Here is a 17,872-nt window from a genome sequence, read left to right as displayed (position 1 = left end):
CCATGCCACAAAGCACGCTGTCTCATGGTGCAGGCAACACTGCCACCTGTTGGCCATGGCTAGGAATGTACCCACATCTCCCAAGGATTCAGCAGAGGCAGAGAGGCCCCAAAGGTTTGATGCCCTGCAGACTGGCCTCTGGAGACTTAAGGACCTATCACCCAGAGAACATTAGGAATCTCCTCCCACTGCAGATTTCAAGCTGCTTGTCAAACTTTGAAAGTTCTCTCAAACTCAAGTCCCTCGATAACAGAAAGTTCATTCAAACAAATGTATTTATTGAATACCTTACCTACTGTGTCCAGAATTGTGCAGCTGTGCTGCTGTGCAGTAGGTGGTGCCGCAGTCTTTCCTGGAGGGGACTAAGTGGAACTGACTGAGGAAATGGAGGTGGTGTTTTCAGCCTGAAGCTATCAGGGTTAACACACCCTCCCTCCTGGTGAACATGCAGCCTTTCTGCTCCTCACTTAGCCTGCCCCTTAATTACACAGCCATCAAATCCCTCAGGTTCACTGGCTCCCTAACAAAGTGGTGTGGCACCAGGCGGGTCCCAAGTACCCAAATCTTCAGACCGCATCTGGTGTCTGCGTCAGATTCCCAGAGCACAAGGTCAGAGACAGCCGCTCTGAGTGACAGTGACAGGCCAGGTGACAACAGTGCTTTACATTGTGGAGCTTGTCCTTCCAGAGAGAGGCCACAGCCCTGCTCCCCGGCCTCCCTGTTGCTACTCCTCAGCACCTTCCATTCAAGACACCAACAGTAAGCCAGGCATGGTGGCCCGTGCCTGCAGTCCTGGGCCCTGGGAAGTAGAGACAGGAAGATCAGGAGCTCAAAGTCATCCTCAGTTACATAGTGAGACAGACTGAGGCAGCCTGGGCTAACACACAACACACACACACACACACACACACACACACAAACTCAATTCTGAGAACGAGTATAACTTTTCAGGAATAGTTTTTGGTTTTGTTTTGTTTTTTGGATTTTTCGAAACAGGGTCTCTCTGTGTAGCCCTGGCTGTCCTGGACTTGCTTTGTAGACCAGGCTGGCCTCGAACTCACAGTGATCTGCCTGCCTCGGCCTCCCGAGTGCTAGGATTAAAGGCATGCGCCACCACGGCCTGGCTTACTTTTCAGGTATAGTGAGACAGACTGAGCTAACACACACACACACACACACACACACACACACACACAGAGTGTTAACCCTTTACAGCCCAAACTAAGAACCAGTGTCCTATCGCATTTGTCCAAGTGACTACAAGGCTACCCCACAGAAACCTGCCCTGCCACTCCTACCCCAGGACTGGGGGGAGCAGCCATGCCAGAAGTTCCCCAGGACAGATGTGGGTTGAAGGTGTCAGCGTTTATTTCTGGAGCAGGACCTCAGCACTGGACACAATTATGCATGAAGTCAACACACAGACTTGTATAGTAAGTAGGGTAGTCACGGAGGTGGCTGACATGTGCGGAGGACACAAAGTCCACTGAGCGCACCAGGACCTGGTGAGCCAGGCGCGCCTCTACCATACGTTCCACGTCCCCGGCTGAGACCACCTGATCAGCTCTGGAGTACAGGTAGAGCTCAGGCCAGCGGGAGCCTGAGTCCTGAAGCCTGTCGTAGAAGTGTGTGTGGAAGAGGGCAGTGAATGGAGCAAGCAGGAAATGGAACAGGACTATCACCAGGGCAAACGCCACCAGGAGCAACAGGCGCAGCACAGCGGGCCGGCGCTCCAGGATGGTTGCCAGGGCCCTCAGGGCCCCTACCAGGTTGCTATCGCCAGGACCACTGTCAAAGATGGTGCCCACCACGTGCAGATGGCGGAAACGCTGATGGCTCTGGAGGAGCTCCAGCACATAGCGGTAGAGCATGACGCCCCCATTGCTGAAGACGTGGAAGAGCAGAGGCTCCCGCTCAATCTCATAGTCAAAGAGGAGCTCGAGAAGCTTCTGGGCCGGCACGCGAAGGGAGGGGATGCCCAAGGACTCGGAGAAGAAGACCATGTGCCAGGGGGCCGTGTAGCGGATCACAATGCAGCCCTGGAGACACAAGAGGGGCAAGGTCAGTCCCAGGGATACGGTGGGATGATGGAACACGAGTTCGCTGAAGGAGCCGGGAGCTCTCATGTCCACGGAGTTCTGTTGTAGCTAGCTGGCCAGCTGCAGGTATAGGTGCGTCCCAGGAAGTGCGCTCAAGCCCTGGCTTAGGATTCCCTGTGCCTCTCTAGCCAGGGATGGTATCTGAAGCCTGGAGCTGAGGGCACGTTTTAGAGACATCTGATTTGACCAGAAGAAAATGTCTTCACTCTAGTTCCCTTTATGGCTGTCCTTTTTGCGTGGTTAAAGCCAGGGGGCTTGGCTACACCATGCTGTAGCTGCTTAGCCCTGTCCTTACCTCCTGCACACCAGTAGGCAACCCCATGAGCCCGAGAGATCGCACGCAAGCCCATCAGCTTTGACCACCAGGGGGCGCAGCTGGGCCAGCTCTGCCTCGCAGTCCTGTCTCTTCCCTGTGGCAGAGCCCTGAAAACAGAGGCCACACTGTCTGAATTTGGGGAGTTAACCTTTAACTACCTGGTTCCTCGACTTAAGACCACTTATCACATTCACCTTGAAATTCTAGACCAGAGAGAGAGGGAGAGAGGGAGAGAGGGGGGAGGGGAGGAAGGGAGAGAGAGAAAGACAAAATATTGTTCTTAAATCCTAAAATCTGTGCCCAGGCTCCCTTTCAGCTTCCACATGGGCACTGCCTGTGTGTACACCTTTAGCTCTCAGGTGCCCTTGGGCAGGCTCTGGGGTCAGGCAGGTCTGGGCTTAAGTCCTGGCCCCACCACTTACTAACTGTCTGGACAAAGAGAAATTTACTTCTTTTTCTGTCTGTGTCCCTATCTATAACTGGGACCTGCCTCAAAGGTTATGGTAGAAGTTTAAAAAAGAAACTGTATCTCAGCTGGTGGCACATGCCTGAAATCCCAGCGCTCAAGAGGCAGAGGCAGGCGGATCTCTGTGAGTTTGAAGCCAGGCTGGTCTACAAAGTGAGTCCAGGACAGCCAGGGCTACACAGAGAAATCTCAAGTGACAAGAACAGCTTGTGACAGGAAGCAAATCCTCACAGGATCAAGGGGAGCCATGTGGGCACAGCTCTCAGATGACCCATGGCCACACAGGAAAGGCCAGCCACGGTCAGCAGCCACAGACCCCTGGGCTTCCAGCCACACAGGCACTAAAGCTCTGAAAGGGCTGCTGAAGGCCCCTCTTCCTCTTCCCCCAACAGCAGGTGGCGTTATACACTCTTATGCATGTTCCCCTCAGTAAGCCGAAAGTCACAAGAAAGGACATAGAAGCTTGAGGAACAAAAGAATTAGCTGCAGTGTACAAGCCTGGATGGGACTCTGGGGTTGGATATATCTGCTGTATAAGATGCTTTGGGGACATGTGACTTGGGTAGCCAGTCATGGATTGTAAACTGCATGCAATAAAACTTATTAACATGACAAGGTGGACTTCATGGTCTTAAAAAAAAAAAAGCAAGGCTGCACACAGTAAATACTAGATCATATCTCGACAAAAGTACACAGAGAAACCCAGATGGACACAAACACCCTACAGTCTACACAGGAGCATCCTCTAGATGGATACACACACCCTACAGTCTACACAGGAGCATCCTCTAGATGGATACACACACCCTACAGTCTACACAGGAGCATCCTCTAGATGGATACACACACCCTACAGTCTACACAGGAGCATCCTCTAGATGGATACACACACCCTACAGTCTACACAGGAGCATCCTCTAGATGGACACACACACCCTACAGTCTACACAGGAGCATCCTCTAGATGGATACACACACCCTACAGTCTACACAGGAGCATCCTCTAGATGGATACACACACCCTACAGTCTACACAGAAGCATCCTCTAGATGGGAGAATAGGATACAGCTATTTTCTGTCAAAAACAAAAAACAAAAAAATGGCGTTTTAGACTGGAAAACTTTTTTGTCACCCTGTCCTCTTTGCCAGAGGCGAAGGCAACCCTTCCTCTCAGGAACACTGTCACTGTCCCTGTGACCTCAGCTCCTCTTTTCCCTGGGACCTCCACCCACTTTCTTCCTCACATCTTCTGCCCACATAACAAAAGCCGACCTCCTGTACAGGCTCCTATGGCCTGGCGTGTCCTCCTGGGTGTCCCTGTCCGTCCTCCCTCCCCTCCCCTGCAGTGTGGGCGGGCCTGCTTGCCTGCTTTCTCTCTCTCTCTCTCTCTCTCTCTCTCTCTCTCTCTCTCTCTCTCTCTCTCTCTTTTCTTTTTTTCCACTCCCCTTTCCCTGTAGAAATCGCTTCATTAAGTCTGGGTTCCTCGTGGCTCCCCTAAACTCTTCTCACTATCTCCTCACACTCCTAGTGTTTCATTGCCCTGGAACCTATGGGTTCTCTTTTGTTCCTGTCTCAGACACACACCTCTTTACCCAGAAGGTGCGCAGCCTGCACCTGGTGTGGCCCTGGGTGATTCCTGATCCCACTCTTGAGCTACTGGTACCCTACCATTCCTCCCCCTCTTAGCTCCAGAATCCATCACCTGCTCTGCCCCACACTGCTCTGCACCCTAGTCACCAACCCCTGCCCCCCAAACTTACCTCAGGCTTCCAGGACCAGCACCTCCAATCTTCCCTTCCCTCTTTCTGCAGTGTGGGCAGGCTTTCCCTCTTTCTTCCTTTTCTTTCCCTTTTTTTTTCTTTTTTTTGGGGGGGGGTTTGTTTGTTTGTTGTGGGTTTTTTGTTTGTTTGGTTTGGTTTTTTGGAGACAGGGTTTCTCTGTGTATCCCTGGCTGACCTCTAACTCACAGTGATCCACCTGCCTCTGCCTCCCCGAGCGCTGGGATTAAAGGCATGCATCACCACCGCCCAGCAGCAAAGGTCTTTCTTAATGGCAAACCTAGCTTCACGATCCCACGTAAGTCTCAGGCATCCCCTTAACCATGTCCACTTTGTCACAGCTGCTGAAGGCTGCTTCCAAAAGGAGATCTGGGCAAACATGTAGAGGGCGGTTTTCCACAATGTACACAGGCCCTCCTGGGGTCTTGCAGGTCACCACAACCTCTCATCCAGATTTCAGAGCAGCCTCGGGAGTGAGACTCTTCTCTGAGAGACCCTCGGATTCCCGGCATGGGAACGGGAAGGACACTGTCAGTGTCTAAACTCCTCTAGTCAGAGAGGGAGAGAGGCTAGAAAACCAGGCATTACCAAGCCGGGCGTGGAGGCGCACACCCTTAATCCCAGCACTCAGGAGGCAGAGGTAGGTGGATTGATGTGAGTTTAAGGCCAGGCTGATCTACAAAGCAAGTCCAGGATAGCCAAGGCTTCACAGAGAAACCCTGTCTTGGAAAAAAAAAAAAAAGAAAGAAAGAAAGAAAGAAAGAAAGAAAAGAAAAGGAAAAGACAAGACAAGAAAAGAAAGAAAAAAAGAAAAGAAAACCAGGCACCAGTGCACCCTGCTCTGGCTCCTGCTATCCAAAGAGGCATGGTCAGGACATGGGGTCTGGGCTTACTTCAAAACTAGGGAACACATCAAGGCCTTGAGGGAAGAAGAGACAGGTGAGGGACTGACTGGATCGACCGCATGAGCACAGTATAACCCTGCCAAAGTCCCATGAGTCCGCTGTCCTCCTCACAGCCATCTTTGGCACCGCTTGAGGGTTGCCACGTGGGTGGTCAACCTTTGCTCCAGCACAAAAGTGAAGCAACCAAGCGTAAAGTTGCCCACAAAGCAGCCCCGGGCAGCAGAGGCCCGCCCCTGGGCCAGCACTTGCCTGCAGTACTCACCCTTTTGTGATAGATGGCGCTATACTTGGCCAGGTTCTTGTCCCTGCAGCCACCCCAGCCCAAGAGAATCACCACAGGCTGTTGCGTCCTGGCCTCCTTCCCATCTTCGCTGGGGTCGGTCTCTGAAATACAGATGGGGACTGTCAACACCAGAGGCAGAATGGGGTTCTGGCCAGTCTAGAGCTGTGGGCTCCTGTCCCTGCCTTCCAGCCCACTACCGTTTGTAGGCCTCTGTGCAGAGGTACCATAGCATGACTGCATGCCACCACATTTTAGTAACTCAAATGCCCTTTCAGGATAAATCACCTTCCAGCCCAGGGAACCATGACCAAGGAGCTAAAGCAGACTGGCTTGCTTTCATTAAAAAACAACTACAGGCCGGGCAGTGGTAGCACATGACTTTAATGCTAACACTTGGGAGGCAGAGGCAGGCAGATCTCTGTGAGTTTGAGGCCAGCCTGGTCTACAAAGTGTGAGTCCAGGACAGGCAAGGCTATACAAAGCCAAGAGCCCCGCCTGGCTTTGCTGCCCGTCGACACTGGGGGACAGCTGCGTGGCGCCCTGCCCAATTCTGATGGGTGTCCTCCTGCTTCCACAGCGCACACGCTACCATGAGCCACTGCTACAGCTCCAGGAGTGGTTTTTGTTTTGTTTACATTGCTGGGAATCAAACTGAGGGCCCCACAGAGCCCTATCACTGAGCTACTTCAAGCCCAAGCGCGTTCTCTCCTCTCTCTCTCTCCTCTCTCTCTCTCTCTCTCTCTCTCTCTCTCTCTCTCTCTCTCTCTCTCTCTCTCTCTCTCTCTCTCTCCCCACAGTCTTACTATAAGCCCTAGCTGGCCTAGAACTCACTATGTAGATCAGGCCTCAAGCTCACAGAAATCCACATGCTTCTGCCTCCTGAGTGCTAAGATTAAAAGTATGTACCACCATGTCCAGCCCCCACATTTTACATTTTTAAATAGCTAGGAAAAAAAAAAATCAAAGGCACAAGCCTTTAATCCCAGCGCTTGGGAGGCAGAGGCAGGTGGACTGAGTATTAGAGAACAGCTTGGGCTACATAGGAAAACCACAGTCTTTAAAAAAAAATTAGATGAAATTTAAATCTGTGTATATAGCTCGGCATGGTGGTGCATGCCTTTAATCCCAGCACTCAGGAGATAGATGCACACGGATCTTTGGGAGTCAAGGCTAGCCTGGTCTAAGTTCCAGGACAGTCAAAGCTACATAAAGAGACTTTATCTAAAAATAAATAAATAAATATCTGTAAATTTACAAAAAGTCTCATTTGGTATCTGGAACTGTAGATCAGTGACAAACACTTTGCCTGGCATGAATAAAGTTGTGCGTTCAATGCACAGGATTGTGCGTGCGGGGGCTCATGGGTACACACAGGGCTTTGTCAGGGCTCTGAGGGTATAGCTCATTCAGCAAAGTGTTGGCCTAGCATGTGCAAAAGTGTGGGTTTGGTCCCCAGCATTATAAACCCAGCATGGCAGTACACACCTGGTTAACTCAGCACCTGGGGAGTGCATCAGAAATGATGAGAAGTTCCAGGCCACCTTTGCCTACACACTGCATCTGAGACTAGCCTTTGTGACATAAGCCCCTGTCTCAAAATGAATAAATAAACGCGTTACATCGGAACATAGCTATTCTTACCCAATTTATCTATTGTCTATGGCTACCTTCAATGAAAGCAGCACAGATGCGTGGGTACCCAGCTCCCTGCAGCCTTGCAGGTGGCGACATGAAAGGCCAGCCAAGGGGGGTACAGCTTGCTTGAATCCTGCATGTTTGTTCTTAGTACCTCTTCAGGCTAAGGTAAGTAGGAAAAAGAAAGCAGCCAGACCCGTCCCTGCACTAACTGCACTCACGAACAGGCAGAAAGAAGCCAGGAAGGAAGAGAGGCACACGCAAGATGAAAGCCTGCCAGAAAACGGAAGGACCAGAAAACAAGGAGCCAAAGCCAGAGGGAGAGCCCAGGCCTGAGGAACCGCCAGAGGAGGGGCGAGAGCCAGATAAGAAGGAGAAATGTGAAGAAACTTTGAGGGCGAGGCTGATTCAGTCTCTTCAGGATTTTAAGGAGGAGCTACGCAACAGGCATTTGAGCAGGGAAGATATGTTTGAGGAGTGGATGAAACAGATGAGATTAGGAGAGGGAGAAACAAGCTCCCAGCGATGCGCTGGAAAGCTAATAGAAGCCATCCACACCCCTAGTTAATGTAGTTTGCCTTGGTTTCTATTTAATCTGATATTCCATTGCTGCATAACTTTCTTTTTATTAGCGTTTTCCTGATATATCTTTGCCCGTCTTCCTACTTTGAATCTGTTACTGTTAGTGGTTTTAGATGTATCTCTTCTTGTCTGGATCTTACTGTTGATTATATTTGAATCAATCTAGCTTTTAATAAAAGAGCTTTACTGGTTTGTGAAAAAAAAAGATGAGCTTCTGATGGGATGCAAAATGAGAAAAGTTACAAAATAATAGGATAATATCATTTTGAAAGAGTACCTTTGTATGTTCCATATATGCACATATAAACTTGTGAAAGATGAATGATTTTTCTTCTACTTATTTGTATTTGTCATATTACTAAAATGAACATACACTATTCTTGCTAAAATTAATTAAGGTTTTAAAACTTTAAAAAGAAAGAGGGCGATCAATTGTTCACAAAGCCTAAAATATTAGTCTCTTTACAGAAAAAGTTTGCTAGCCTCTGTTCTAATCTATAAACAGATGGAGAGGAAGGATCTTAGGGCTTGGGGCTCAGTGGACAGAGGGCTTGCTTGCCTAGCATACGTTTGGACCTGGGTTAGATCCACAGGACCACAGAGCATAAAGTAAGCACAGCGGTGCACACTTAGGATCCCAGCTCTCCAGAGGTGGAGGCAAGAGGATATCCTCAGCTACAAAGTAAAGGCAAGGATCAAGGCCAGCCTGGGGCACATGAGATAACCCCCAACCTCAAAAACAAAAACAAAAAACAAACACACACACACACACACACACACACACACAACTGGGTAAAACAACTTAGGTGGTGGGCAGGAGGCTGACTGACTGGCCACGCCCCCCTGTGCTGGCAAGAGAAGACTGAAGCCTGTATTTACAAAGTTTAAACCTCGCCCCCGACTCCTTCCCCCCCCCCGCCCCCGCCCCTGCCCCCCCAACACCACGAGGCAGGCCAGCCCCGTCCATAGCTGGAAGCCTGCCTCCTTCAGTGATGTATTTAGGCGCACAAGCCAGCTGCCCGCACCATGCCTTCCTGAAAAGGCCTCCCTAAAACCATGTCCCACTACCTTGTTTCCCCTGAAAGGTAGGTGACGCCCACTCTGTGGGGGCACTCGCACAAGGACTGTAGCTGGGCTCTAAAGGGGGCCCGGTATGTACCCTTCCAAGGACCAAGCCACTTGGCTATGCTCAGCCGACACCTGAAATTTATTGATGCTGGGGTCACCCGGCAACAGTAAATTTCAAGGCTAGTTAAGAAGATGGTAAATATAAATCACTAACCTTTGGACAAAAGGAAGACAACAATTTCCTGTGGAAATTAATGTGACTGAAAAGTTCAATGTCCCTGCTCTCTGAAGGCGAATCTGGCCTTCAGAGATTAACCGCCCGCACCCGCAGGGCTCTAGGCCAGGTGGAACAGAAGCTGCCAGACCCTCGGCGCCCTGCTGGCACCTGCCTTCGCTTCCAGGCCCCAATAACTTAGGGGACTCCAGTCACAGCGTTCCTATCCCCTTTCGCCTCTGTCTTCTGCAGCACAGCACCGAAGGACCCAACTACGCGGGTGGGGACCAGCCCAATCTTGTCGGCCAAGCAGCTCAGGCTAACGCCTGTTGCCAGGTTAACCAACAGCTACCAATTCCCACCAGATGGCTTCTCTGAGGTCTAGCCACTGGATTTCATGTCCACCAGTGGGCGCAAAACAAGGCCAGCCCCGTCGAGAGCACAAGAAAGGAGTCTCCACGCTGAGATTTTGAGCAGGTTCTGCAGGGCTGTGATAAGCCATCTGGGTCGCACACCGTAGGCCGTCCTCGGGTTGGGACCCTGGAGGACAGAGCAATGGGCAGAACAGTCCCTTGTCGTGCGTGCGTGCGTGCGTGCGTGCGTGCGCGCGCGCGTGCGTGATTATGGTACCGCACATGGAAGCCAGAGGAGGACATCTGTTACGTCACTCTCCACCCTGTTCCCTTGAGGTATGGCCTCTCACCGAACCCAGAGCAAAGCTGGCAGCCAGAGATCGCAAGTGAGCCTCCTATCCCCAGGGCTGCCCAAGCACTGGGGTTACCCAAACGTGTGTGTGGAGCCATCCGCAGCACTGGGGTTACCCGAGCGTGTGTGGAGCCATCCGCAGCCTTTTACATGGATGCTGACGTGATGCTCAAACCGCTGGTGATGAGTACACGGAAAGACGTTTAACTCCGTAGTCATTAGGGAAACAGAAGTCAAAACTACAGTGAAGCCACTTTGTGCTCACGAGAAGAGCTACAACCACAGAGGCAGAGGATCACCCACCCTATGGGAGGAAGCAACGCCTTCTTACACTCCTGTCGAAAGGGAAAACTATACAGTCACAGAGGACAACAGTTTGGTGGTTCCGCACAGCACTGAAACACACTAGAACCCCAAGGGGAAGCAGGAGACCTGTGAGTTCAGGCACAAGGTGGGCTGCCAATCGAACTTTTAGGTCAGCCTGCCATGCACACCAACACTGTGCTGGCTGGTTTTCTGTCAGCTTGACGCCAGCTAGAGTCACCTGAAAGGAGGGAACCTCAACTGAGGAAACACCTCCATGAGACCCAGCTGTAAGGCGTTTTCTCAACTAGTGATCACTGGGGGAGGGCCCAGCCCACTGTGGGTGGTGCCGTCTCTGGGCTGGTGGTCCTGAGTATTATAAGAAGCAGGCAGAGCAAGCCAGTACGCAGCACCCCTCCACGGCCACTGCACCGGCTCTGGTCCCCAGGATCCTGCCCTATTTGAGTTCCCTTCCTGACTTCCTTCAGTGATGAACAGTGACCTGGAAGCGTATGCCAAATAAACTCTTTCCTCCCCAAATTGCTTTGGACATGGTGGTTCATCCCAGCAACAGTAACCCTAACTAACACTAAGAATCTATCTCAAAACAACCACAACTAGTCATTGAGTTACCTGTGAGCCAATAATTCACTCCTAAGGTAGCCCATAGGAACTCAAAACAGTGGTCCACACAAAAAAAATTTGGATTTCGATATTCATAGTAGTAGTATTCACACTATGTGAAAAGTGGACATCCATACAATGGAATACTATTCAGCCACAAAAAATAATAAAGTACTGCCCATCCTATAGTATAGATGAGCCTTAAAAACACCATGCTAGGGGGCTGGAGAGATGGCTCAATGGTTAAGAGCACTGTCTACTCTCCCAAGGGGCCCAGGTTCAATTCCCAGCACCCACATGGCAGCTCACACCTGTCTGTAACTCCATTCCCAAGGGATCTGAAAATTTCATACTAATGCACACAAAATTTTAAAAATTAAAAAAAAAAAGTAAGTAAAAAACACCATGCCTTTAATCTCAGCACTCAGGAGGCAGAGGCAGGTGGATCTCTGTGAGTTCGAATCCAGCCTGGTCTACAAAGGAAGTCCAGGACAATCAAGGCTATACAGAGAAACCCTGTCTCCAAAAACTAAAACAAGCAAAAACAAAAAACCACCACCACCAACAACAAAAACCCCACCATGCTAAGTGGAAGGAGTTAAGCCTAAAAGTCAGGTAGTATATGATTCCACTTAGATATAGCCAGAAAAGGCAAATCAATAGAGACATAAAGGCAGACGTGGTTGTCAACAGCTAGAAGGCGGGGCGGGGAATAAGCACTAATGAGTCCAAGATTTCCTTCTCAGTGTGAAAATTTCCAGAATTGGATCCTATTGATGTTTTCAAATTTATGTGAATATACTGAAAATCAATGAATTGTACATTTAAAAAAGACACCTTTTATGACCCATGAATTACATCTCAATATCATTTTTAAAAACAGTAACGGGAAAAGCTGCAAAGTGCTATCACAGAAGAATGTACATATGACCATCTTATACATGGCAAAAAAAAAAAAACCCATCCAGTATTAATGGTAAATCTTTCTGAAATTAGGGGCAATTTCTTTTTTGAGATAGGGTCTCATGGCCTTGAACTCGCTGCACAGCTGAGGATGCCTTGAACCCCTGGTCCTCCTGCCCTTCGTTCCCAAGTGAGGGGTTACAGCTGTGCACCACTGCAGCTGGCTTACAGGGTTTTTTTTTCCCCATGAGTGTTTGACTCCTCTCCTAAGACAAATATGGAGCTGGGGTGCAGCTCAGGGGTAGAGCTTGTCTATCCTATGTAAGACTCTGTGATCCTGCAAAAACACAGATTGCAAATCAGAGAGTATCGATTTTGCAAGGAAAGTTACAATACCATTTCAAAGCAACCAGGCCAGTGTGGGCAGCGATACCCAGAAACCCTTGGGAATGAAGAACCATTCTTTTTCTACCCTGACACGTCTTGGGCAGGCTACAAAATAACTCAGTCTCCCGGGCTGCCTGTCATCTGTCGAGAAAACAGGACATTGGAAACACAAGAATTACAAATATGTCTGCTGTACAGCAAGCAGTTCGAGTCATAAACTAAGGCATAAATTAGATTGTGTACATCCCGGGGGCGTGTAGGGAAGACAAAGAGGACTCGCAGACACCGGCTGGTTTTAATGGGAAGCTGGAATCAAAACACGAGGAACCTGTGTGCTTTGAAAACGCACGCAAGAAAATGACTTCCCGTCCCCCCTGCTCTCCAGAAATCCTTTCTAGAGTCTCACTGCCCCCATATTTAATCCAAACTATTTTAAATTTAGAGTTTTGAAATAACATAGTAGAATTGCATTCCATCTAAGACCCCCACCCCGTACAGAGTCCTGTCAGTCTGTGTCTGTGACTGTGAAACAGACCGAAGACAAAGTCTTTTAAAGCCCAGCTCCTCTGTCTGTGAAACGGGGCCAATACTGTGACTGTGGAAGGCTCGCCGGTGTACCCGGCTCAAAGAGCTCAGTAAGTGAAACGACTTATTACCTTGCTGCATGCCCTCTGTAGAAAAGGTAGAAAATGAATATGAAATAAATAGGACTCTTTGTGCCTGCTTTCTTCCATCCAGCAATATATTGTGAGCATCCCTCCCTGTCAGTTTATATATTTTTACAGCATTATTCCTGGTGGCTGCACAGCAGCTGTAGAACGTTTTCATAATTTACGGTGACCAATGTCCTATTACTGGACATGATGCTGCTCCGGGTTTGAGGCTAGAATAAAGCTATTTCTGCAGACTCCCTTTGTGTACAGCTCTCGCTGTGGCATTGCATTCCTCAGGTCACCCTTAGCCGGCCAAAATGCTCTCACTCATAAGCATGCACCCCCTCATCTGTTTGCCACGACTCAGGGTGCCCCTCCTCCCAGGGTGCCAGTGAAGATACAATGAAAGGAGGGTCTCAGAGGGCTGGCGTGTGGGTGGGGCACAGCATCGTCAACAGCAGAAGATGACCCGTGTTACACCAGGGCACACTGGGTCTAGACTTCAATGCAAGGCCTGAAACAGAAACACGGGCAATGCAGCAGGCCCTTGGGAGGAGGAGTTTGTTTGGTTTGCTTTCGTGGGGGCAGCTGGGGGAGAGGTTGTTTTTGTTGTTTCTCTGTGTAGCCCTGGCTGTCCTAGAACTCAATTTGTAGACCAGGCTGGCCTCAAACTCAGAGATCCACCTGCCTCTGCCTCCTGAGTGCTGGGATTAAAGGCGTGGGCCATCCAGCTATGTTCAGTGGTCTTTAAATAAATGAGTGGAATACTTTGAAAGAAGGTGGCAGTCACAGCAGCTTTTAGGTCCTACAGGTAAGAAGAGGAACAAATATTAACTGTCCCCTCTTGCTTCTTTCTTTCTTTCCTTTCTTTTTTCCTTTTTCTTTTGAGACAGGGTCTTGCTCAGACTAACCTTGAAATTGCAATCCTCCTGCCTCAGCCTCACCTGTGCGAGGATTGTCACCTGGCCTGGCCACCTCTTGAGGTTCTTGGCTCTCCTCTATCCAAAGTTTGCTACAACCTCCCTTAGGCTCCTGCTCTCTGCAGCAAGTCCTCTCCCCGTTCTCCTCCAGGGCCTTTACTTTGGCGCTATCTGCTGTTCATCACGGACCTGACAGCCCTCTGGAAACTCTACTCCCTCAACACAGGCCCCTTCTGATGCTGGGGACCCAGCACAGCTCCCCTGATGCCAGCAAAGGCTTCCTGAGCTTCAAGATATGGCTGGCTACGTGTCTTTTTTTTTAAATATTTTATTAATTTATTCATATTACATCTCAATTGTTAGCCCATCCCTTGTATCCTCCATTCCTCTCTCCCTCCCGCTTTCCCCTTACTCCCCTCCCCTATGACTGTGACTGAGGTGGACCTCCTCCCCCTGTATATGCTCATAGGGTATCAAGTCTCTTCTTGGTGGCCTGCTATCCTTCCACCAGGCCTCCCCATCAAGGGGATGTGGTCAAAACTGGGGCACCAGAGTTCTCCCCACTCTCCACTCAACGGTGGAGAATGTCCTGTCCATCGGCTAGATCTGGGTAGTTTGACCCTCCCAGTCACAGACAAAAGACTCAGAAAGTCTGAAAGCCCTCAAGTCACCCGTGGTGATTGCCTTGAGGCTTTCTGTAGACTCAGAGAGAGAGAAAGAGAGAGAGAGAGAGAGAGAGAGCTGTTTTGAAATTGTCTATGAATTCTGTAGGGCCAGCATGCTGTTGGAAGACAGTCTGCCCAACCTGCCCACCAAAGCTCAGGGCCGAATGACTCCAGCCCACCACTCACCGCCCCACAGTTAGCACAGGCTGCTCACTTCGCTGTCAACTCACTGAGGAGCGCTCTGTGGCTTTGATTTCCTATTCAGGGGAAGCAGGAGGCAATTCCCAAAAACTAAGTATGGGTGACCATCCTGCACACTTCCTCAGTAAACAACAACCGCAAAGGAAAGGGAATCTCTGCCCCGTGCCTTCCAACGACAGTCATTCTGGGCAGCCAGGCCAGCCTGCCAAGAAGAAGCCAGAGGCTCCAGAGACTACAGTACGCAAGCCCCGTTAGGGTTCCTGTTAGGGAAACATTCCTTGACCTCCAGCTTACCTCTGGGGGGGAAGCAGAAGAAACAACCGTGCCCTGGAGGTACTTCCTCTTGGCGCAAAGAGTCAAGGAAGCAGCAAAGCTGTGCCTTGGAGAGGAAGAGGGCTTACTTTCTAGATAGTATCTGCGTAATTGTGAAGCCACCGGCTTCCACATCCCCTCCCTCCAGAAAACCACAGCTCTCTGCAGGGCGCCTACACACGAACCACTTGAGGCACCAACAACCAAAACCAGTGGCGGGGGACACCAAGTGCTGAAAGGACATAAAGGACAACGTGGTTCAAGAATAGAAAGTGCTTTCTAACAATTCATCCCAGAGGCCCAGGAGTCCGGAGAAAGCATCCTGCCAGCAACACAAGGTCCTGCACAGGGACGCGGGGTAGTCTCCAGTTCTAAAGTCCCGGCCTCCTAAAGCAACAACAGGAAGCACAGGGGAGGAGGTGCACGGGCAGAACAGCCACTCAGTTCCGGGCACACAGGTCCAGCATCTTCCCTACTGACCGATCTTAGAGGGTTGTTATTATTTCTACCTGACACAGGAGAAATACGTGGCTCAGAAATTTTCAATACTCTGGCTGGGCAGTAGTGGTGCACGCCTTTAATCCCAGCACTCAGGAGGCAGAGGCAGATGGATCGCTGTGAGTTCGAGGCCAGCCTGGTCTACAAAGCAAGTCCAGGACAGCCAAGGCTACACAGAGAAACCCTATCTCAAAAAACAAACAAACAAACAAAAGATTCAGCCAGGCGGTGGTGGCACATGCCTTTAATCCCATCACTCGGGAGGCAGAGGCGGGCAGATCTCTGCGAGTTAAAGTTCCGCCTGGTCTACAAAGTGAGTCAGGACAGCCTGGCTACACAGAGAAACCCTGTTTCAAAAAACAAAAACAAAAACAAAACAAAAAGATTCAATACTCTGCTAAAGCCAGGAGAAGGAATTGACACCGTTAATCTCAGCACCCGGGAGGCAGAGGCGGGCAGATCTTTGTGAGTTAGAGACCAGCTTGGTCTACATAGCGAATTCCAGGACAGCCAGAACTGCATAGAGAGATCCTGTCTCAATAATCAAATAATAAGTATTATCATTATCATCTGCCAAAGCCAGTGCCAATGGCACATGCCTGGAATTCTAGCGACTGGGAAAGGTTAAACAGTATTTGTTTACTTGGGCTATAGAGCAAGTCCAAGGCCGGTCCAGAGAACAAGAGAGAGTGTCATCGGGGAGGGCTGAGCTAGTGAGATGGCTCAACAGGGAAAAGCCCTCACTGGGCGACCACATGACCTGAGTCAGAGCTCCAGCCCCACAAGGCTACCAACTGTCCCCTCACCTGTGCACACACACTATGGTGTACACGCACACACACAAATAAATAGATACGTAATAAATTGTAATGTGGCAAAGCACTTGCCTTGGCACCCATGAGGCCCTGAGTTCAATGCCCCAGTCCGGCCAAAATAAAAAAAATAGGCCTATGTCCATCCCCCTGGGTGTATAGAGAATCCCTAACCTCCTGGCCACGCAGAAAATAGTGCCAGCCCTTTGCAGCCGATGGCTCTTAAAGGACAGCAACGGTAACTGCCTGCCATCTCACGCTAACGTCAAAACTCGGCAAAATCCTTTCATATCTATAAGGCCAATTACCCAGCTCTAGGGGGAAACAGTGGCAGCATTAGCATGCGTGCTTTGGGAGCTGAGAGGCTGCTGCTCCATCCTAGACTCCAAGCGGGGAACACACGGGCGGACGGAGGGGCCGGGGAAGGCTTTTGGAGGAAGCAACCCTAACGAAGCTTTAGGAAGAGATGGACAAGTGAGGGGCAACGGGCTGGAAACGGTGTTACAAACAGACCAAAGAGAGGAAGCAGCAGAGCACCACCTAGACCCCAAGCCTCCTCTGCCAGTTTCCAATGGGAACAACTTTCCATTCTCTGGTCTGTCCGACAACTTACACCGCTCTACAAGCCACTTCTCTTACGCAAACCTCCCACACATCCATTTCAATGATACGGCTGTAGGTGTTAGGCAGTGTCAATTCTAAATGCCAGCAACTAAACTCACTTCCATCAGCATGTATGCCAACTCCTTTACAAATAATCTCAGTTGTGCAACCAGCAATTTTTCCTCATTTTTTGCTGCGGGTGGGGGGGGAACTAAAATTCGGAGTTGAAAGTTCACCCAAGGTCATCCAATTACCAAAGGGAAGAGATAGGATTTCGACAGAGTTCAAGCCCCGCCTAACAGATCATTCTGTTAACTACTGCCAAGGAGAAGGGAGAAGGAGAGGACAAGGCTGGCTGCGTCCCTGGGCTTTTCTGAGGACTTAGAGGCTCCCTCCCCCAGGACTCCAATCGTTCTGGAAAAATGAAGGGTGGGCCTAGCCACACTTGCAGATGAGGGGCGGGAAGTGGGAAGCCCAATCCAAAACAAAAGAATTAGAGTGAGCCTCGAGGGGCCTCCAGTTACAAAGGGAAGCAGAACGCGGGCCTCGAGAACCTGCCAGGGAACAGAAAGACCCTCAGTCGGCTGGGGGGGGCGGGGCACGGGGGCGGGGTTCTGCAAGCCCCGCAAGCTCCATCCAGCGCAGTGGGACCCCGGAGGGGGCGGGCCGCTGGGGGGCGGGGCCGCAGGGCGGGCGGGGCGTCGCTACCTGGCCACCTCCCCAACCTGTCTCCATACTCTGGCTCCAGCAGGGCTGATCCGGGATCTCGATGCTGTAATCCAGCTCGGCCGAGGCCATGGTGAAGGTGCGGGCCGTCAGCACGGGCCTCCCGCCGGAACTCCAGCAGTTTCACCTCGCCAAGGCGGGACGCCGCCGGGCCACGCCCCCCTCCCCGCCCACGCCCGGCGTTGCCCAATCATCGAGTCGCGCTCTGTGACC

General features: G+C 50.6%; 1 protein-coding gene across 3 annotated transcripts; it reads right to left on the bottom strand.

Moving 5' to 3' along the window:
* Window positions 1-1,350: 1,350 nt before the first annotated feature.
* Window positions 1,351-17,842, bottom strand: TMEM53 (transmembrane protein 53). 3 transcript variants are annotated; one of them, XM_084786651.1, is made up of 3 exons: window positions 17,659-17,842; window positions 5,828-5,949; window positions 1,351-2,039 (listed from the first exon to the last, which is right to left on the bottom strand). In XM_084786651.1, exons 1-3 carry the CDS (start codon window positions 17,729-17,731, stop codon window positions 1,386-1,388), a joined length of 849 nt encoding a protein of 282 aa, XP_084642777.1. In that variant the 5' UTR covers window positions 17,732-17,842; the 3' UTR covers window positions 1,351-1,385. The 3 variants fall into 3 exon arrangements, with proteins under 3 accessions (XP_084642777.1, XP_084642778.1, XP_084642779.1); XM_084786652.1 differs by having other exon boundaries at window positions 17,671-17,839; XM_084786653.1 differs by having other exon boundaries at window positions 17,642-17,792.
* Between the last annotated feature and the right edge of the window lie 30 nt (window positions 17,843-17,872).

This window comes from Acomys minous (assembly GCF_964271855.1).
Source record: "Acomys minous genome assembly, chromosome: 6".
Classification (NCBI taxonomy): Eukaryota; Metazoa; Chordata; class Mammalia; order Rodentia; family Muridae; genus Acomys; species Acomys minous.
This window is presented reverse-complemented; position numbering and strand designations above follow the sequence as displayed.